Source organism: Pristis pectinata, chromosome 9 (genome assembly GCF_009764475.1).
Source record: "Pristis pectinata isolate sPriPec2 chromosome 9, sPriPec2.1.pri, whole genome shotgun sequence".
NCBI classification, from domain to species: Eukaryota; Metazoa; Chordata; class Chondrichthyes; order Rhinopristiformes; family Pristidae; genus Pristis; species Pristis pectinata.
Genome location: NC_067413.1, coordinates 74,078,154 through 74,100,506, shown reverse-complemented (window position 1 = coordinate 74,100,506; position 22,353 = coordinate 74,078,154). Strand labels below are relative to the sequence as shown.

Sequence of the window (22,353 nt, the reverse complement as noted above, 5' to 3'; positions counted from 1 at the left end):
CTCACGATCTACCTTGTTGTGACCTTGCCCCTTATTGCACTGCACTTTCTCTGTAGCTGTGACACTTTACTCTGTACTGTTATTGTTTTTACCTGTACTACATCAATGCACTCTGTACTAACTCAATGTAACTGCACTGTGTTATGAATTGACCTGTACGATCGGTATGCAAGACAAGTTTTTCACTGTACCTTGGTGCAAGTGACAATAATAAACCAATACCAAGGATCAAGGACAGCTTCTATCCCATGGTGATAAGACTATTGAACGGTTCTCTTATACGATGAATTGGACTCGACCTCACAACCTACCTTGTTTGACCTTGCACCTTATTGTCTACCTGCAATGCACTTCCCTGTAGCTGTGACACTTTACTCTGTATTCTGTTATTGTTTTTACCCTGTACTACCTCAATGCACATGTAATGAATTGATCTGTACAAACGGTATGCAAGACAAGTTTTCTACTGTACCTCGGTCCAAGTGACAATAATAAACCAATACCAATTTCACAACATACATCAGTGATAATAAACCTGATTCTGAGAAGAGTCACTAGGTTGTTGCCTGAGATGAAGGAATCAGCATATGAAGGCTGAGCAGGTTAGGCCTCCACACGGATATATAAAAGAATAAAAGATGAACTTACTGAAACATAAGATATTGAGGCAGATGACAGGGTGTATGCTGAAAGGATGTTTATAGTAGTGGGGGTATATAGAAATAGGAGCTTAATTTCAAAGTAAGGGATCATCCACGTCGGACAAATGAGGAAACATTTTTCTCCGAGCATCATGAATCTTTGGAATTATTTACCCCAGAGAGCTGTGAAGGTGATTGAACATACACAACGCAGAGACTGACAGATAGTTGATGCAGGATAGAGTCAGGGTGTATGGGGAAAGAGCAGAAACATGGTGTTGTGCCAAGTTTGGTATTAATGAATGGTGATGCAGGCTCAAAGGGCAAATTGGCCTATTCCTACTCTTGTTTCTTATGTATAACAAAGCAATAACTTGATTGTACAGATTAAGTTACAAAGAAATATCACCATATTGGAGATGTATTGTAGGCGAGACAACTTCATTAAGGTGGCTAGGCTCTTGGTGGCAAACCAGAAAAGGGAAAGAGAAATTATTTGTGGTCACTGGTAAACATGGAGGGGTAGCCTAATAGTTTGAGTCAGGACTCTCAGGAGGAAGGGAAACACCCAAGAGGAAGGGAAACATTAAAGCAAAGGGCTGTAGAAGTTTGCAAGTCTTTTTATAAATAACAGTAAGTTTTTTGGTCAGATGTCAATTATAAATTGATGATAGGCCATTGGTGTTAAAGGGTATGGGGCACAGGCAAGTAAATGGAAACAAATACAGATCAGTCATAATTATGTTGAATGCCAAATAGTTCTGAGTGACTAAAATGCTTCATCCTTGTTCATACTTTCATATGCTTCCATGGTTGTTGGTTTTCTTTTTCATTGTCTAATAGTTGTTAAGGATTTATTAATTGTTTAACATTAGACTTTAGCTATAACTTACAATTTTACTGATGAATTAATTGCATTATGTCCCTTCTGAAATGTGTTAACAATTATTATGATTAACTACAAGAAAATCATTGCAAGAACTAGAACAGTTCATTAAACTGCAAGTACTATTTCTCAAAGAGGCTCCATTCATCTTAATTTACACATTTGTTAATGCACGGTAATATCATCAGAAAGAATATGAATGCCTACCTTGTTCTTTTTATCCTCCCCACATTAGTTAACTTTTGTCTTAATTTTAAGCGTCCTCTCTGCCTGACAGGATACCTTTATAGATGTCTATCACTTTCAGTTAATGGGTTACTGGCACCTGCCATCAATTGAATGAGGTGGAGAACTGTAATTTGTTCATTAACCATCAACAGTTAAAAAACTGTTAAATGTTAAAAAAAACATCAAGTTATATGTTTAGCTGCAGAATCTATAAGCTGTTGCTGTAATCTGAATGTACACAAAACTGTTACATTTTTGGAAACCAGGAAGCTTTGTTGTTCAACAAACACACATGGCATCCAGCAATAGTGAAGAGATCAAGCAACCAATCAGACTGAAAAATTCTCTGAGACAACAAACCAGGGAAAAAAATTGTAATTTAATTTTTAAATATTTTGCAGATATCAACTTAAAGATTGGTTTGGGATCAATGCAGGTTGAAATATTATAAGCTATAAAACACTAGTTATTATTATATTTTTTAATCTAACAAATTTACAAATGTTATTTTGACACTTAATTTCTCAGGGTAAGAATGGCAGGTTGGACACAATCAGCACACGTTTACAATCTCGTGTGTCATTCAGCAAAGTAAATCATTTCATATGCTTTGTATGATGACAATAGTGCAGAAAATGCACTTAATGTCACCTCACTGTCTCTGTTCTGATAACATCAATGCAGACCACAAGAGCAAAAGTGTATGGAACCATAGGTAGCAACTTCTGATTGTGCAAGTGCAGATGTCAGGTTTACACAGTAATGTCAGTAAGCATTAACAGATTTACTATCATTAAAATGGTAATTCTGGGCCTGTCAGACTATAAGAACAGGTGAAGCAAACGGAGCCCCCTTTTTGGGCTAGGGGGATTCTACAGAGCTTCCCCACAGGAGCAATGTCTGAGGAATAGTGAAATATATTCCCAATCGGACCTATGCCATTACATTGTTACACTGTTACAGGAAAACCTTAGAAATCTTAGATTTCAGTGGATACAAAAAAGAATTAGCAATGATTTATATGAGAAGAAAGTAGCTTGGTTATAGGTGATGATCTAGAAGGTGGGGGCTAGAGTAGAACCCCAAATATTGGATCAAGTGCTCATAAGATGTCTATCCTGATTTTCATTTCCATTGAAGTCATAGAAACGAAAATTGGGAGAGCTGTATCATGGCTGGCTGACCTGATGTTTGGCACCATCATTCAAAGGCAAAATTGCCCCTCCAAAGAAACCTGTTCGAAATAAAAATTGAAAACTCACCTAAGTATTGGCCTCAATCTACTCTCTTTGGCCAAAATCTATATATCGAAATTCATCTTAGTCAGTTGACCTTGTAACAACAGGAAGAATGTAAAGAGATCAGAAAAAAGTGTTTCACTCAATACATGTTTTCCTCCTTTTTTTCTGATAACTTGAGAACTATCGGAAAGAGGAATGTATGGAGCAAATGCCAGGAGAATCCTGCTAAGTATTGATGTCCTATTTCCCAAGCAAAACATTATCATCAACCTGCTTTTCTGGACCCTATTTATCTAACACCCATTCCCATTCTGCTCACACTGTAATATCATGCTTCCAATGCCAAGATCCAGGTGGCCACTACACTGGCTGATAAATTCATCTGCCTAACGCCAACAAAACCAGTATTGTGCAGGTGAAAAATGCAATAACATACTGTCAAACAGGTTAATTCACAAGTCTGATAGAGTTAACACAAATTGTTAACAGGGTATGGACTATTTGGTGCAAGATTTTCTTGTTTCCTATCACTATATTTCTGGTATCTGACTCGTATCCATTGTAATGTCCAAAACTAGTTTTTGGTATTAAACTCCCAGAAGAATCAGTTTTAATAATGCTAAAGGCTCTGACTGAATGTGGTTTAACTGTCAGACACAGTTCTCCTGTAGTCACTGTCAGAGTGTTGCAAAACTCTCTGCAAAACAAATCTCAGGTAGGTTGACCCAAATGGTGATCCCACACGCCACATCCTCGGATGGTTTTAGCAAGTTCCTCATCAAAATTAAATGGCAGAAGAATTCCAGCAAAAAGTGAAGTGGTGCGTGTTCACAAGACACTGTGGCATAGCTATTAGAGCCACTTCCTCACAGCGACAGAGTCTTAGGTCCAATCCTGACCATGGGTGCTGTCTATGTGGAACTTGCATGTTCTCCCTGTGACAGTGTGGGTTTCCTCCGGGTGCTCCAGTTTCCTCCCACATCCCAAAGATGTGCAGATTGATAGGTTAATTGGAAACTGTAAGTTGTCACCAATGAGTAGATGAGTGATAGAACCTGGAGAGAGTTGATGAGAACATGTGAAGAATAAAATGGGTGGTTGATGATCAGTATGGACTTGGTGGGTCAAAGGGCTTCCGTACTGTATGTCTCTAAGATTATTATCACTCACAGCAATGGTCCCTAAAAATATCAAGTACAAATTTACACAGCTACCTGCAGTGCCCTCAAAGTCAAAGGCAGAATCACCCTCACTCTCAGAAACCTTCCCTGAAGATCCACACAGGCTTTCTCTGCTGAGATATGTGAGAAATGACTCTCTGCTGCTTATTGCTGTATTCCAGAATTCCATAAAAAGTGTACCAGCAAAGTAGGTAACCTTCGATTTTTGGTCAATGCAACTTTTATTTTCATACACATTGGCTGCCATGCAGGGGAACATTTATAGGCACCTCTCTAGCAAGTTTTTGCCATAAATGCCTTTTGTACAAGAAATTGCCTACTATTTTCATTGTTCTTCAGAAGCTTGTGAAGATTACTCTGTTCCCTGGAGAATACTGTGCTATCCCTCCTCCCATCATTGGAGCAAGCTCTCATACCTTGTCAACATTCCTAGATGAAAGAGATTACACCGTGCTGTGATCCTTTAAGTGCTACTTCCTAAGACCAGAGCTACATGGAATGGTGGTATGAAGGTCAGAGCTCTGGGAAGTCTGAACCTTAAGGCCCATTGTTTTGAAGAAGTGTAAGGGAGCCCACTAGTGCTGTATTGGAACTACTACTAATGAATTTCAATTCTCTTCAAGTTTTTTAAAGCAGCGCAAGGGAGATTGCCACTATTAATTTAAGACTAATTTCTAAATGTACTGAACTGTCATTCAAATACAGGAATTAATTTTTATGTGCTGTTCCCAACAATTAATTAATCAAAGTGGTGATCTAAATTGGTCACAGTTTAAGCTAGTTAATGGGTCCATTGGACCGTCGTCGTTCCGTTCAATGTTCTCCAATCAAGGGAATCATCAGTGATAATGGTGTCTGTTTACAGTGCTGTCTGAGACATAAACTGAATATGCTAGAAATACTTGCTACCTGTGGAGGGAACAAAGGACTTCAAATGTTTCAGGTGTGGATCCTCAATCTAGATCTTCACTTATCTTAAGTGTGGTCCATCGCCTGAATGTGCAGTGGCATTTTTTATATATACATGCTTCATTACAGAAGACAAACAGCTCCTGGTTATTGGTCAGCTCAGCCCTTTGTATCATATACCCCTTGATTGGTGTGATCTGGCTGTAACTCTATGACCTTATCTGAGAGTGGAACTTTGGATGCAGCCTGGAAGAATTCATGCTTATGGCTGAATGTAAATTGTGCTTCTGGCAAATGAATCTCACTGTGAGGCCATTTTACAATGTTGTGGCATAACGTTCTAGTGCAGCCCCAGCTACAGGCTGAGAGTGCACACTACACTGAAGCAGGCATTTCTAGGTTGCAAACAATATTACTCAGGCCCAGAATATTTATATGCTGGGTCCATGGAGGTTTTAATCCCTTCCACCTTCTGCTATTTGGTTTCCTTGTGGTGGCTGCATGTTCCTCAGTGAGACCTTCTTCCCCACATACAACTTCCACCAATCACTTGCAACAGAACTATTTCTGAAATCTCCCAAAACAGTTGATGGGTGGAACCTGGTTCACAGTTTCCTGGGTACCTTCTGGGATTGTTCAGCAGTAAGTCAGGGCTGGCAGGCTATCCTGCAGCAATCTGAGCTACACCAGACCAGACCAGCCCCGGCAGAAATCCCTTGCATTCCTTTGAAATACATCCAGTTGGGAAGGGGAGAGGCCTAGGGGAGAGCATGCATCTCCAGGGGAGGGCCAGTCTGCATTCAGCTGTTGCCCAGGATCTGGTCTAGGGAAACTGGAAGGGAAGTCATGTGAAGTTCCCCAGAGTGAGTGCCAAGCTGGTGTGGGTTGAGGGTGGGGCTTGGAACCTTCCAACTCATCAGAGAAGGAACTGTCATTGAGAATTTGCACATCATTTATCCTATACGATTCCAGTTTGAACAGGATCAGTTCAAGATGGTCCCCAGAAACCAGGAGAGGTGGGAGAATTAGTTAGGAATTAGTGCTTTCATGTGCTCTGAGTTTTTTTTCAGCAGCAGTCTCCAAAATCACCGGTGTTTATTGCAGTTTGCATCAGAGGCCGCACTCTTGTCATTCAAGCAGGAGATGACTGGTCTTGATAAAGGCAGAAGTAAAGGTACATTTTGATAGTGGGTGGGCAGAGCGGTGTGAGGAATTGGGGAGTGGTGGGGCAGAATATCAGCTCTATGTTGGGTTGAAGCATTTGAAGGTGTGGTTACTCCAGATCTAGTATTCATGTCTGCAGCTGGACCAGGTGCAAAGGTAAAGAGCACGTACAACATGATTAGCAACATTGTGACTTTCAGGCTTTGCCTTCTGTCATCTTTTCATGAATATATTTTAACCTGGGATCAATATTTCTGAAGAACAAAGGTTATTTGGTTATTGCATTGCTATATGTGGGAGCTTTTGTGTGCAAATTCACTGCTGTGTGTCCTATGTTAAAACAGTGACCATACAGGTAGTTGAGAACATTTGAAGTAAAATATCTTGGGATCTCCTGGGAGGAACATGGAAGACATAACTTGTGGGAAAATCCAAAACTAGAGGCCCTGTATACATGATTACTACATAAAGCACCCATAAGAAAATCAGGAGAAATTCCTTAACCATGATGGTGGGTGGAATGCAGAACTTGTTACCAAAGGAAGAGTTAAAGCAAATACTTACAAACAGAAACCAGAGAGCACATGAGAGAAATCAACTCGAAAAATCTTGTAAGTACACGTTTACGTTTTGACTTACTTTCCTATATCCTTTGTAGATTTGAACTATTAGATAGTGCATTAAATAATGGCTGGCATAATAAAAGTAGATAAAAAACTTAGAATGCTTGTGGGTTACTGATAGTTTGGGTTACATGCTGTATTTCCAAGATTGGTAAAATAAAGATGATATTGTCAGAGGTGTGAATTAGGAGAACGGTCATTCCAGGGCACCTTTCTCAAAGGACAACATACCAGCAAAAAGCAGTGAGTGTGCATCATACACTTGCATTATTGATAAGACCTGGGGGAAGACATAACAGATGATGGCACCTGAAGGAAGCTGCCAAGGTAAGCATTGCCCATATTAAGTACATGACTCCCATACATCTGTCTCAAACTGCTGCCAAAAATGATCTTGCCTGTTTGTTGTTAGACCGATCCAAGTCCTCACAAATCCTACAGCTGCTTAACAGCATACCAAAATGGAGCCAGAGGACATGCGTTACAACTTTAAATTACAACATTCACTTATCTAAAGAACGTCAGAAATATAGGATCTGTAACACAACTTAGCTCTTTGATTTATAAAAAAAAAGCTGAAGTTCAATATGTCTTTCACCTGAAATATTGACCGTTTCTCTTCCCACAGATGCTGCTGGACCTGCTAAGTATTTTCTGGTTTATATCCGAGAACTTTATGTTCTTCAACGTTTGCCATAATTGCTTCTTTCATCCCGCACTTGGTTCCTGTGCCTTTGACTGGACCCCAAAGTCAAGAACTCAATCTGTCAGCCTTGCTGCCTCCCTTCCATCAATCCTGTGCATTAAATCTACCTCTTTGACCAGCTATCATTACATCTCTTCCTTTCACTTGGACCAAATTATTTATGATAAGCTTTGGGGCATTTTGCTATATTAAAGATGCAAATTCCTGTTGGAGACACAAGAGACCGCAGATGTTGCTGCAAATTACTATTGTTGTTATTTGATATCTAGGATGGGCAGCAGCCTCAGAATGTGAACAAACAAGAAGCAGAAGTTGATCTCCTTGGATGACTTGCTACTGTGATCAAGCTTACTTTTAGAATAAGTGAAGGTAAGAGAAACTAAAAGGAAATGTATCACTAAGCTAACAATTAGTCAAATTGCAGGTGTTGCTGAGGCTGAATTCAGTTCTTGTATCTTCGATTTGTCAAACCCAAAGTGACTTTTTAGTTCATCCTTTGCACCAGTGCTTCTAAAAGAACAATTCTATTTTTCTCCATATACATGCAAATATTTCCTTTCCAAATGCAAATCCAGTTGATTTTAGGGTTACTTCTGAACCTGCTTTCATTGCACTACTACAAACCAAATGCATTAGGGTGGCACAACAGTGCAGCCAGTAGAGCTGCTGCCATACCGAGACCAGAGTTCAATCCTGACCTTTGTGGAGTTTGCACGTTCTCCCCGTGACTGCATATTTCCTCCAGCTGCTCCTGCTTCCTCCCACATCCCAAAGACGTGTTGGTGGGTAGGTTAATTGACCACTGTAAATTATCTCTAGTGGTACAATTGGGGAAAGAGTTGAAAAGAATTTTGGGAGAATAAAAAAATTGGGATTAACGTCAATTAGTCTAAATGAGTGGTTAATGGTCGAATGTGGACTGGGTGAGCTGAAGGACCCACTTCCATACTGATGAAAAACACGATGAAGCTGGAGGAAAACAGCAGGCCAGGCAGCATTCGTGGAGAAAAGCAAGCAGTCAACATTTTGGGTCAGGACCCTTCTTTAGTCCTGAAGAAGGATCCTGACCCGAAACATTGACCGCCTGCTTTTCTCCAAGGATACTGCCTGGCCTGCTGAGTTCCTCCAGCATCATTGTGGCAGATTCCAGTATCTGCAGTCCTTTGTTCCCCCACTTCCATACTGTACCTTTCCATGACATTATGTGTGGCACAGCTAGTAGAGCCACTGCTTCACAGCTTCAGCAGTCTGGGTTCAATCCTGACCTCTGGTGCTTCCTGTGTGAAGGTGGCATGTTCTCCCTGTGACCACATGTATGTTCCCCAGGTGCTTTGGTTTCTTACCACATCTCAAGGACATGCTGGGAAGTTAATTAGCTGCTGTAAATGGTCCCTGCTGTGTAGGTGAATGGTAGAAACTGTGGAGAGTTGATGGAAATGTTGGGGAGAATATGTTGTAGGGAAAATTAGTTGGGGGAAAAGAGGATTGCTCTGTGAACTAGCATACTCAGTGGGTTGAAATAGCTTCCTTTTATGTCATAATGAGATATGAAATTCCTTTTATGGGCATCATTGGTAAGCTCATAATACATTGCCCATCCTTAACTGCCCAAGTAGGTGCTGGGTAGCTTTCCTGAACTGCTGCAGTCCATATGGGCAGGCATGGTAGTGTAGCAGTTAGTATAACACTATTACAGCGTCATTGACCCAGGTTCAATTCTGGCCACTGTCTGTAAGGAGTTTGTATGTTCTCCCTATGTCTGCGTGGGTTTCCTCGAGGCGCTCCGGATTCCTCCCACTTTCCAAAGACGTAGGGGTTAGGAAGTTGTGGGCATGCTATGCTGGCGCCGGAAGCATGGCAACACTTGCAGGCTTCCCCAGAACACTCTACGCAAAGATGCATTTCACTGTGTTTCGATGTACTTGTGACTAATAAAGAGATCTTATCTTATCGATAAAGTGCACCTACATTATTAGATAGGTAGGAGTTCCAAGATTTAGACCCAATGACAATGGAAGAACATTGGTACATTCCTAGATCAAAATGATGCAAGAAAGAGAGGATTTTGTCCTCATCTCACCACATAACATTTCAGTTACAACCAGCAAATTACAAACAATGATTTCTCTTCCTGCTATGGTACACAATAACCTCTGGGTACCTCTCAAGAATCTATCCTTATACCCCTTACATTTTTCATCCACACTCTTCTTCAATGAAATTATTCAAGAATGCACTCAAAGTTCCACACCAACTCTGTTGGCACCTAGCTACCTCACAAGCTGACCCCTCTAACTGCCACAGCGTTTGTTCAACATCTGGTATTGGAAGAGCAGAACTTTCCTCCAATTAGACATTAGAAAGACCAGGCCCATTGTTTAAGCTCCTGCTACAAATTCAATTCCCCTATCCCAGTACCCAGTTTATTGAGGCTGAACCAGACTGCTCATTGAGTTTTTTTAAAAAAACATATCGAGATTCCACTCCCTTATCCTCTCTATTTCCAACATCACTCATTTCAACTCCATTACATTATTGACTCCACTCTGTTGAAATAGCATAGAAACCATGATCACTGGGATTTTGAAATACACCTAATATTCATAAGTATTGGGTCAGCCATTTGAGCCAAGGGTAGCTACAGCTGTGAGGTCTCATTGTCCAGTTCTTCTTTATAAATAGCCCTTATGTTCTCTATTTAATATTTTCCCCTCACAGTGAAGTGTAATTTTGTTGCTTTACTCATCTAGTTTTTAAACAATTGTTAATTCTTTACTGACAACAACTGCAGATTGCTTAACCTCTTAATTGGAGGTTGCTCTACTGCTTCAATTCTGAGTATTTAGGACAACGTTTTTAGGTGAACGGTTGAAAGAGAAGGGGCCTGGACAAGCTAGATGGTAGCTCCATTATCACTGCAGGGAAGAAGAGGGGCATACTCAGCAACACAATGGCTACTTGAATATAAATTTAAAAGAGATCATTACAAAGCTGTAAATGGATTAACAAGAGCTTGGAAGGCAGAGGAAAATAAAATGGCTGAAAAAAAAACAAATTTGGAACATTAAATAGCATAATCTGAAATATAGGGAGCCTGGAAAACAAGGATGAACTAAGGCATAGAAAGATTCTTTTTTTTAATAGAATTACATTGTTGTTGTTGTTATTGAAGCATGTCACAAAACATTCTGGTTGACAGGGTTCCTGCCAAGATAGGATCTAGTGATTGGGAAGGAGTCAAAATGTCAGTTGAAGAAATAATTACAGTAGTGAGGACAGGTGATATCCCTGCAAGAATCAACAAATGATGCCATGTAGAAATGAGGAATAAAACACTGTAATCACATTGTTAGGAGTGTACTATGGATCTTTAATCAGAGGGAGAAAGAAGAAAACAACTTAGAGCAAGTTTTTAATTGCTCAGTATTGGATAAAATATAGATGGTAAGGAGTGTCCAAATTCTTAAAGTTCTCCCAAATGCCTGAAGTCAGAAGACATTAATCCCATGTAAGAGTAAAAATATTCTCACATTGTACAAGGGTGAGATTCCAAACCAGAATTAGAGCCTCACCACCAATGTCAAGGAGTCTAGAGGGAGGATAAGGGGAAAAATGGAAAGCTTATGTCAAATACTGAGAGTTTGAAACGTAAAAAGGCTTAGAGCTGCATAAAAGTACAGGAATGAAATTAAAAACAAGGTAGAGCGACAGACCATAAACTGTTGACAAATAAAATGAAGGAAACCACAGAGATGTTTTATAACTATATAATGAGCAAAGAGGATAATTAAGCCTTTTAGATTTGGTAAAAAAGTAAACTGTAGATAGGAGGCAGAAGAGGTAGACTTGTTTCTTCATGAGTAAAAAAACAGTACACCCACTGTACTTAAGGTAGTTGAGAGAAATGAGAGAAAATAAGAGATTTAGTACCTTCAAAGTAAATGAATTAGTATGCCTGAAGTACATCTTTAACAGCCTATAAGGGAGTATAATTCAATCTCTGGCTAGAGAAAAGATGACTGACGACTTGAGAAATGCCAATATGCCACCATTCTTCAAAAAGGAAAAGGTTAATCAATTGCTAGACAATCAGTCTAACCCATGGTTTATGAAGACTACTGAATAAAAAAAAATTCACAGATAGTATGGTTGATCACTGCAATGAATATTGCACACCATTAGATAAAGGTTTTATTAGATTTATAAATAGATCGTGCGACCTTGATCTATTCATCCCGGATTAAGTCACCAAAATAAGCCGTGATGGTCTTCAGTTTGTTATTGAGAAAATTCTGTTCTATTTCCACTCGTCCTCCTGGTCCAGCTAAGGATGCCACCTGTAATAATAAATAAGCAATCAAATAAGCAGAATACAAATACAAAAAGTTCTCTGAAATTCTATTGTGTAATGGCAATTATGTCAGAGGATACAATTTCTATATCCTTATTTCAGTCCCCCCAGTTTTAGTCAATTATGTAAGTTCCTCTCCACCCTTCACCCCCCCCCCCCCCCCCCCCAAACAGGTTCTTAAGCCAAAAGAACAGGAAGAAACTGAGATCATAAAGTACAAGCAGTGTCCAGCCTGTTGCCAATCAAGAAGGAGGGCTTTCACTTCAACCTTCTTTGAAATTGGGCACCGAACAAGGCACATGGAGCACACCAAAATCACTTTGCTGCAAGCAAAGACTTTTACAAGTCACTATTTTTGCATGTCTTTATAATAATAATGACTTTACAAATCTTTATTATTCTTTATTTTGTGCTCAATGGTCCCAGCAATATAACACCTTACTGGCACTTCACACCATTTACACATATTTATCAAGCAGATCACTAATGTATTTCATCTTTTTATCTGTATGGTTTTTGAAATACGAGTTTTCAAATCAACAAGTTGTTCTTCATATTAAATACCATTTCTGTATATGGGCCCATACAGCCAATTAGCCCATGTATGGAGAAAGCCAAGTTGCCCTCTGTTACAAAATCCTGCATGTGCTTTTGAGACAACAAATTTGAGAATGGTACCACTGACGCTGGGATTTTTAATAAAAGCAGGCACAATACAGAGCTAAGAAAAATGTGGCTGTGATACAGTATTCATGAAAGATTCTTAGTCATCTCTTTAATTCATAACATTCACTTAGTTACAGTTTGATAAGAACAGCTGCATATGAAAGATCTAATTGGCAGCATAGTGGTGCAGCTGCTGCTTTACAGGTCTAGGAATCCAAGTTCAATCCTGATGTTGAGTGCCAGCTGTGCCAAGTTTGTACACTCTCTCCATAGCTGTTGAACTGGAAAGTTAATAGCTACTGTAAATTACCCTTTGGTGTAGGTTAATGGCACACAGAATCAAAAAGGAGTTGATCGGCCTGTGTGAGAAAGAACAAGTTACAGGGGAATAAAGACAGAACTGATGGGTAGAATGGCCTCCTTCTGTGTCACAGAAATACAAGGTGAGATGAATACATTTTTTTTCTGGTATTATTTGAGAACCACTAAATGTTGATATTCTATTTTTCTTTGCACTAAAAACACAAATGGAACCAATGCAACAAACCAGAATGAAATGTAAAGGAATCTGATGAAATGTGCGTAAGAGTATCTTTCACTGGAGTTTGACCATGTAGCCCTCAGTGATTTGGTTAGCATTAATAAGTGAGAGGTTTTAACTGCACTCCAATTAATCTGAAAAAGCTGTACGCCAGACTTGCTTTGCCCATATACAGAATTCTGGAAAACAATGCTTGCATTACTTTGGAAAATCTTGGGACCTCCAGCAGCAGTGGGAGATGATCAAGTCAAGTATACAGAACAAAAGTCAACTTTGATATGATTATCAAAAATAATAAAGATTTATAACAAAATACTGGAAATAGTCAGAGCAGACTGCATCTGTGGAGACACAAAAAGATTTTACTTTTGAATTGTTGACCTCCCACCAGAACACTGTCATCAGCTCTGAAGAAAGCTCAATCTGAAAAATCTGAAATGTTAATTCTGTTTTCTTTTCCAACACTTGTTGCTGGACCTGCTAAATATTTCCAATTTTTATTTTCATTTCAGATTTCCATCACTTTGTTTTCTTATCCGAGGATTACTTTGCAATGACTTGTAATACTGCTGATACATACCAGATAGCTAGCTTTCCTGTAATACAGGCTTACCAAACCTATTAAACAAACACTTGATCTTAAGAAATTTGCCAAAAATTATTTTTTTGTCTACATTGTTTATAATAGGGTGCACCCATTTACAATGTGGGAAATCTGTTATGTCCATAAGAAACCTACACAGGAGGGGTGCAGCAAGCATTTGGGCTGGGGAATACTATGAGGTATAATGGGGAAGGGACAAGATGAAAGTGAGATGTACAGTACGTCTAAGCTGACTAGCAGAAACGTGTGGAGTATTTGTGCATGATATGAATCAGGATGGGCGGATCAGAGGTATTTCTGTCTCGAGAGACTGTGGGTGGGGGTGAATCTTTAGAGACCAAGTTATGGAAATTAGTATGCATGATATGCCTAAAGACTATAGTACACAAACAGTAAGACAACACAGGATGACATCAAATGCAGCACAATACTGTATGCAAGCTAACCACAGAGTTGCTTTTCTGTTCTTGTATTATAGCCACGTAGAAACAATAGTTGTCAGGATGGCTCCAGACCCCAAAACCACTGGAGGCACTTTTTTCTTACATTAAGAAATGCAAACATCTATATGCACTTAAATCCATCAGTATGCTGGTTATTTCCAAACCAAGGCCAATGGTAAAAATGAAAGCAGATTCAGTACTAATCTAGCAATTAAAATGTTTCTATGTTCTATGTTTCTATGAATGCAAGTATCATGCTCCTCACATCTAGATTTCACAAGGTGAATGGGGAAAAAAAAAGCAACTGTAAACACCTGAGGATTCAATCAAACTAAATTATCTTTATCAATAAACAAGCTTGAACAAAAATGCACAGAAAATATTTTTCATATCCTTCATGTCCCCATTGAGAATTATGCAAAGGTGTTAAATTCTATATTTACCCAGGACTTCCTCTTTCTGTATGTGTAAAAACAAACAATACTGACATGACCTTTAAATACTACATTGTACATTAGAGAAAAAATGCAATTAAAAATGACCAAATGCTTCCACCAAGAAATCCATGAAATGTTAAATAATGAGTAATGGGAGGACTTTAAATAAACATAGTTTGTGTACAGACAAGATATAAACACTAGAAAGGAAAAAGGGCTTGGAAACCAATTTTCAAACCATAGTTAATGCAATAATCACAACAATAAGAAACAAAAATAGCTAAGAGACTGAAGGGAGAGAGTAGCACTGAACAGCTGTTTTTCCCAGAGCAATGTTAGTATGAAATGGTGATCCCAGAAGTTGCTGTTGGGACCACTGCTGTGTCTTAAATGACCTGGAATTGGCTATACAAAGCATGCTTGGTGATGGCTTCAAAGTTAAGTGTTGTAGAAAGTAGAGGATAGTAACAGACTTCAGGACACAGATAAGCTGGGTGAAGTGGGCTGACACTGCCTATTAAATTTAACGAGCGACCCTTTGGATTAAAATAATAACAGACAACATAAACTAAATGTCACAATTTTATAAGGCTGCCGGAATAAACTCAGCAAGGGATTTACATTTGCAGAAAGATGTCACAGCAGGCAGAGATGATCTTTTAAAGCTATGCAAGATCCAAGGATTTATTAAGGCAGAGGGAAACAAAAGCAGGAGGGTTATTCTAATTTTCTACAAAATACTAATTTGACCTCAGCTGGACCACTGTTGGCAATTTTGAGCCTCACATTTTAGAGAGAAGTAGTAAAATTCAGTAAAACTCAGATAATCTGGCACCCACCGGACTGTGGTAGCACCAGACCATTGGATTTTACTCCTGATACTACTCTAATACACTTGTACTTTATTTTTTAAATACGTTAAACAGTGACACAAATTTTCCAGCAAACTCAACGAGTTTAAAGAGAGTAGTAAATATACAAGCATTCCAGACCCCGGCTCCTTCTAGAGCTCTACATTCTGGATTCCCGGACCCACTCCAGCTCCCCAGCTCTGATTGCACACGCTGTTCACATTCTGAACCCCAAGCTTAAACTGAACCAATGAGTAAGCCAATGCCAAACTGCAAGACTATTTGAGTTTGACTGTAGAACAGATTATTTTAGATGAAATCTTAAGTAGTAGGTAGCTATAAAGGTTAATAGAAACGAGTTACGGTAAAAATACATATTGTGAAAGCTAGCTAAGTAGTCACATTTTTAAGGATGCAGAAATGCTGTACGACTATGATTCTAAATGGTTAGAAATTGTTGGCTGTAGTTAAATCCAAGTTTAATCTGGTTAGGATGTCGTAAACAAGAGTGAACGTGTTACCTTCCCCCCAAAGAGCAAATGGTTGATGCTGCGGAAAAATAACATCCCTGTTAACACCAAGGGGGGGGTGGGTGGGCAGAGGGAGCTCTACAGCCTTATTAATGGCTCAATAACACTGGGGGCTTCTGGTCTTCTTCAAAGTTACAAAAGGGTTTTATTGTGTTGGCAACTGAGTGATTTGCAGATTTTTTTTTAGTCCATGACTGTACAGATTCTCTCTCAATAAAATCTAAACTTGAAAATAGGCACAAGGTTTGATATGCATCAAGAACATCACTGAAGGGGAGGAATAAATTAATTAAAAGTGACAAGTGACCCAACAAGAGCATGGATGGTTGATTTATTGAAATGGCACCAGGAATAGTGGACTTCAATTATGTGCTGAAATTTAATGCAGGTGTTTAAAATTAAAAACGTTTGAAAGAATAATTAACATTAGCTGTTTCTCTGCCACAGAGGCTGTCTGGCCTGTAGAGTGTTTGCAGCATTTTCTGCTTCTGGAAAAGAACTTACAGCATAAATATGCAAGTTTAAAAACAAAAGAGAATCTGGTTTCCAATGGCAAAAGGATTGGTAGGCAGAGGGCACCATTTAATTGTCAAAAAAAGGGAGAAAAACTGCACATCAAACTGCAATCTGGTATGGACTGCTTGAAATAGCAATAAAACAAGGTTCAACAGTAACTTTCAAATGATAATTGAATAAAAATTTAACATTTATAAATTTAAAATTTACAAATCAGCACAGCTGTGGGAAAAGAGGAAGGGAGCAGGACTACTTGCTCAGCTCATTGAAAGAGCTGGCAAAGCCATGATGATCTCTCTCAGTGCTGATTAATTCAATTATTCTAACTTTGGTCTATTTGGAAAGAATACTGTTTAAGAAAAACATCTTATGTATTAAAAAACGTTCAAGTATTGACGAAATGGGGATTCTTCACTTTGGCAAGATCTAGATCAGATGCCTGGGAATGACATGAATTGTCAGCAAATCAAAGATGAACCATGCTTTCTGCATTGTACTTTGATATCTGTAGTTGGTGCTGAGCAAGTAGGATGCAACTGTATAAGCAATTTAAAAGGTAATAATTCTCTGCAAAAACAAAATGACAATGATCTGAACCTTACACAATAGGTTTCTTGGTCAGTTCTCTCCTAAATAAATAGCAGCAGCAGGAATATCAAAGATAAATGGTTATATATCAGAGAAAACAAAAATCAAAACATTAACTTGGACTTAAGCTTATTTAACTTTTAGGGCAAAGAAAATATTGATTAAACAAATCAGATTCTGAAAAGAAAGCATACATGATTACAACATTCTGGAAATAATGAAAAAAATCTACAACAACAACAGAAAATGCTAGAAATACTTGGGCAGGATCTGTGAAAAGCAAAAAAGTTAACTTTCCAAGTTGAATACCTGACCTGAAAAATTACAGTTTCTCTGACTATAAATGTCTGACCTGTAGAGTGCTTCTAATATTTTCTGCTTTTGGATACAAATCTATAGGGTAGATAGCCAAGTTAAAAAAAAATAGAAAAGTTTTCATACTGAACTGAAGATCAAGAAGCAAAATGATCTAAGTGACCAGATTAGTTAGCACTTTATTTTTCTTTCTGACCTACAAGACATTTCATTTGACACAAAAAATTCTGCAGATGCTGGAATCTGGAGCAATACACAAAAAGTGCTAGAGGAACTCAGCAGGTCAGGCAGCATCTACGGAGGGAAATAAACAGTCGACGTCTCAGGCCGAAACCCTTCATCAGGACTGGAAAGGAAGAGGGCAGAAGCCAGAATAAGGTGGTAGGGGAAGGGGGAGGAACAACACAGGCAGGTGATAGGTGAATCCAGGTGATAGGCAAGTCCAGGTGAGGGGGGGAAAGATGTAATAAGCTGAGAGGTGATAGGTAGAAGAGGCAAAGGGCTGAAGGAGGAATCCAGAAGGAGAGGGCAGTGGACCATGGAATAAAGGATGGAGGAGGGGAGGAGAGGAGATGGGTAGGTCATCAAGGCAGAGGAGGGGAGCCACAGAAGTAAGGGAAGATAAAGGAGTGGGAGGAAAGAAAAAGGGGTGGAGTTATCAGAAGTTAGAGAAATCGATGTTGAGGCCATCAGGTTGGAGACTCCCAAGGCGGAATATGAGGTGTTGTTCCTCCAACCTGGCTGTAGAGGAGGCCATGGATAGACATGCCAGCATGGGAGTGGGATGTGGAACTGAAGTGGGTGGCCACTGGGAGGTCCTGGCTGTTGCGGCTATTTTTGTTCTATCAAATGAAAATTGATAGGACGAAAAGCTCAAGGAACAACAACAACAACAACAACAACAACAGGGCATTTTTTCCTACCATCCTTTTTTTTCCTGTTTTTGTTTTGTATGGTGTGATTGTATAATGTCAGCAACACATTACATAGAAGAAAACCTAATTTGATTTTAACCGCCACATTATTTCATTCTAATTCCCTTGGTTCTACCAGACGCCCTTTCCCACCTTCTCTGCTACCTAAACTAACTTCTCTCTCTCTCTCTCTCTCTCTCTCTATGGAGGATCCCAGACCTGAAACGTTAACTGTTTCTCTGTGCACAGATGCTGCCTGACCTGCCAAATTTTCCAGCATTTTCTGTTTTCATCTGATATGATAACTTGTTTGACTCCCACTACATTTGAGGTTCTGAAGTCATTGATGAGAATGGTAAATCTAATCTATTATCAGTGCTGGTTTAAATCGAAAAAAATGTATTAGCTGTGGCTGGCTCAAGTCATAAGATCATAGGTCCAAGCCTTTCTCTAGAGATTTAATAACAGTAATCTGGGCTGATGTTCCAATGCAGCAATGTGGGAGTGCTATTCTGCTGGAGGTGCCACCTTTTGGGCAAGGCAGTAAACAGCAGCTCTGCCTGTTCTCTCTGGCGGATATAAAAGATCCAGGTAATATTTTAAAGAGCAAAGTTGTATGTTTTTCTCTTGTATTGGTCAACATTCATTCCTCAATCAACATCAATGAAAATAGGATATCTAGTCTTTACCAATCTGCTCTGAGGAAGCTTGGTTTGCAAAACATAACATGTGACTGCACTTAATAAAAAAAAAATTGCTTCATAAAGCGTACTGGGATCTCCCAAGGTTGTGAACGGTAAGCGTTTGGTTATTTTCTCTCATATCCCTTCTGTTATCCATTGTTAAATTTAGTTTGATGACACTCCTGCAAAAAGGTATTACTCTGTTACAAAGACATTTTACTTTCTTAAAGGTGATGAATACATGTAACCTACTATGAGCTGCCCCTTTGCTAAGATGTTCTCACCTAAGAGAGTTGCCTATTTACTGACAGGCTGTTACTGCTCCCCAAATCGTCCTCATTTGAGATCCAAAGTAACACAGCATAAAAGGCACCCATGTCGAATAGATCAGAACACTAAAGAGCCGATTAAAGTAACCTAAGCACATTCATTATAAACAAAACTTTTCACACAAGCCAACAAGAAAGCAGCTGGGGTTTCAGGACATGACTGGCATATTTCCTTGTCAGGCCTTCAGCTCCCCAAAATGCTGGCATATTCTCACTTTGCTGTCGCTGGCAAGTTCCATGAAGCCTTGGAAACTTGTGGTCCCACTTAAGTTACCAAAGCCTTGCCAATAAAACAAACAATTAACATTTGAAACCGACAACCTGACCCTCTTGAAGGTGTTATTCACAGTTAACCTAATATGCAGCAATTAAAATACAAAAGTCAGGGGCTGGCTTCCCTAAATGCTGCCAATTTCCTGGGTCTTAAAACCCTACTCCAAGACCCACATGCTCCTCTACATAATAATTCAAATAGATTGCCTGAATTCTAAAAATATGCCAAGTCAACATTGCAAGATAGCAATTAACTACTTTTGATGTGAATTTAGTACCAACAATTGAGCTTACAGTCCCCATGCCAAAATGCAATTGGAAATGTTAGATCTATTAGCTAGGAATAAGTGGCTAACGTAATTGTGTTCCTCAGTTGCCACCTCAGTTTGAAACAATGAAGCTCCTGGTAAAAATTAAATATATCCTCAGCTGTGGTGTTCCACTTCCTTGCACGAAAGACCACAAGAAGAACCTAGTTGGCCAAAGAAGGGGCATTTACAACCAGTGGGCTACAGTAAACTGGAGAGAAGGATGGAGGGTTCTCAAGCCGTGGCAGGGATGGAAATACATATTTCTCCGCTGGGATGGAGAAAAGTCTGTGGCCAACGGAATCAATGCTGTCAAAGAACTGAATGCCAAAATTTAATGTCAAACAATTCATTTCATATTAAACTAGGCTGAAGTCAAGGACTCAGTCTCAGATCAAATTCAACAATCTGAAGTCTCAGCATTCCATTCAATCTCAAGGACTAGCCATCAGGAAACCAGAATTTATTTCCTGGGAACACAATTTCAAATCTTACCATTGGGAGACTTGAAGTTCAAGATAGATAAATAATCTGGAATAGAAAGCTAGTATAAGTAATACTGACTGTTTTCATGACAACCTAATAGTTTCACAGTCAGTTCATTAGTATCCTTCAGGGATAGTAAAGATGCTGTTATTATCTGGTTGTCCTATATGCAACCTGAGAGCTATAGCAACATAGTTACCTTTTAATTGCTTTCAGAGTCAATCAATTCAGAGGCAGTTAAGAATAGGCAATAAGTGCTCTGCACACATCCTGTGAAACAATTAAAAATAAAAACCTCCGAGGATAGGAGAAATGCAAGTTCAGCAACTGTATGGCCATGTCATCTAATAAACACAGATCCTTCAAAGAAATAGAGCAACTTCACAGAAGTAAACAATAAACAGCAGAGTAAACAGAGAAAATAGAATCTACTCATTGTTGAGATTGGCAATTGCTGAACTAGAGGGACCTGAAATTTGTAACCGTAATGAATGATCTGGGTAACAATAATCTAAATTCACATGCAATAAAAATTGTTGTTTGTAATAACAAATCCTCTCTTGTTGGCAGATGTCTGTCAGGAAAGTACAATTTAGCAAAAGCAGTACAGAAACAATCATTTCTAACAGAGCAAGATTCAATGTCTTGACTTCTAAAGAATGGTAGTGGATACTCTACAGATGTATAAAATGTATGTAGTTCGTGAATACAAGTTACACAATTTTATGCTCACCGAATGGATTGCAGCATTACTACATCAATTGGAGTTATTAATTGTGCATACAATATTCTCAATGAATTGCACAAATACTATATTACTGAAATTTGGTCAAAAGGCCAAACCATAACCTCCAGCTCTAACAGTGATTTCACGTGGAAAGGGGAAGATTATTCCAAAAGACTATCAGGTCCTCTAATGTTCCCCTAAATATGTTCTACAGTTTCTGATTCATCAGTTACATAAGCAATGTCAGATGAGAAGAATGCTGCTTCCCACAAACCAATTCCATATGGAATTAAACAAAATTGTCACATAGCAATTAAACACCACACACCAACTAATCTGTACTATTGCCAAACCTGCTATAATCTGTGGTTGTTCAATTTGTGGTGGAGGTAGCATTTAATAATAATAAAAAAATAAAAAAAACGAAAGGCAATATAAAATAAACACTAGTTACAATTTTTTTTTGGGGGGGGGGGAAGGGAGGAGAATAAGCTTTTCCACATATTCCTAATGGAATGGTTAGATTTCACTTAGTATTTTAAACATTTAGTAGGTCAAGTTCTCAAGCTGCTCTGCAAATTAGATTCTCAACCGGAAATAGATAATTGGTTACTGCAGCAAATGAACAATAATAGCAAAGGGCTGTGACTTCCCTTTGAGTGGAAAGAATTTTTTTTATTTTATCAGGAGGTAGATAATTGCTCTGAAATCAGACCAGTTTAGTGTCAATCTAATTCCTACAATAAAAAGCAAGCACTTAGCCAAATTACAAGTCTGTAGACAAAAGTACAACATACAAAAGCTGCTATGCACTAGTAAACAAAGAAAGCTTTGCAATTAAACACCAAAAAGCCTTTTATTTGCGATATATAGCCCTGATTAGATAACATCTAAAACAATGCCATTTCCCCCATCGTTCATTGTTATGCCTCTGGACCCAGACCACTTGAAAACCAGCTGGAAAGCCTTTTATGCGATATGAACCTTTTCAGTTGTTATTTCTGCTCCTAAAGCAGTGATACAACTGTCATAAGAAATACCAATAACCTGACCATGAAGTTAATAATGCACATTTTATCTACTTGCCAATGTGTTACAAATGCCACCTGGTGGAACTACAATGGAAATGAAATTTAAATTTAAAGCACACAATTATTCAGGATTTGTGATAAAAAGTTATACAACTATTACTATGAAGGAAAACGTTATAGC

The 22,353-nt window shown here is 38.8% G+C and overlaps 1 protein-coding gene across 2 annotated transcripts in view; it reads right to left on the bottom strand.

Moving 5' to 3' along the window:
- Positions 1-10,699: 10,699 nt before the first annotated feature.
- tgs1 (trimethylguanosine synthase 1) overlaps positions 10,700-22,353 on the bottom strand; it is a 39,362-nt gene continuing 27,708 nt past the window's right edge. For both annotated transcript variants that reach the window (XM_052023970.1, XM_052023971.1), the window contains exon 13: positions 10,700-11,916. In XM_052023970.1, the coding sequence (XP_051879930.1) occupies positions 11,806-11,916 (111 nt within the window). In that variant the 3' untranslated portion in view covers positions 10,700-11,805. The remainder of the gene's footprint in view (positions 11,917-22,353) is intronic.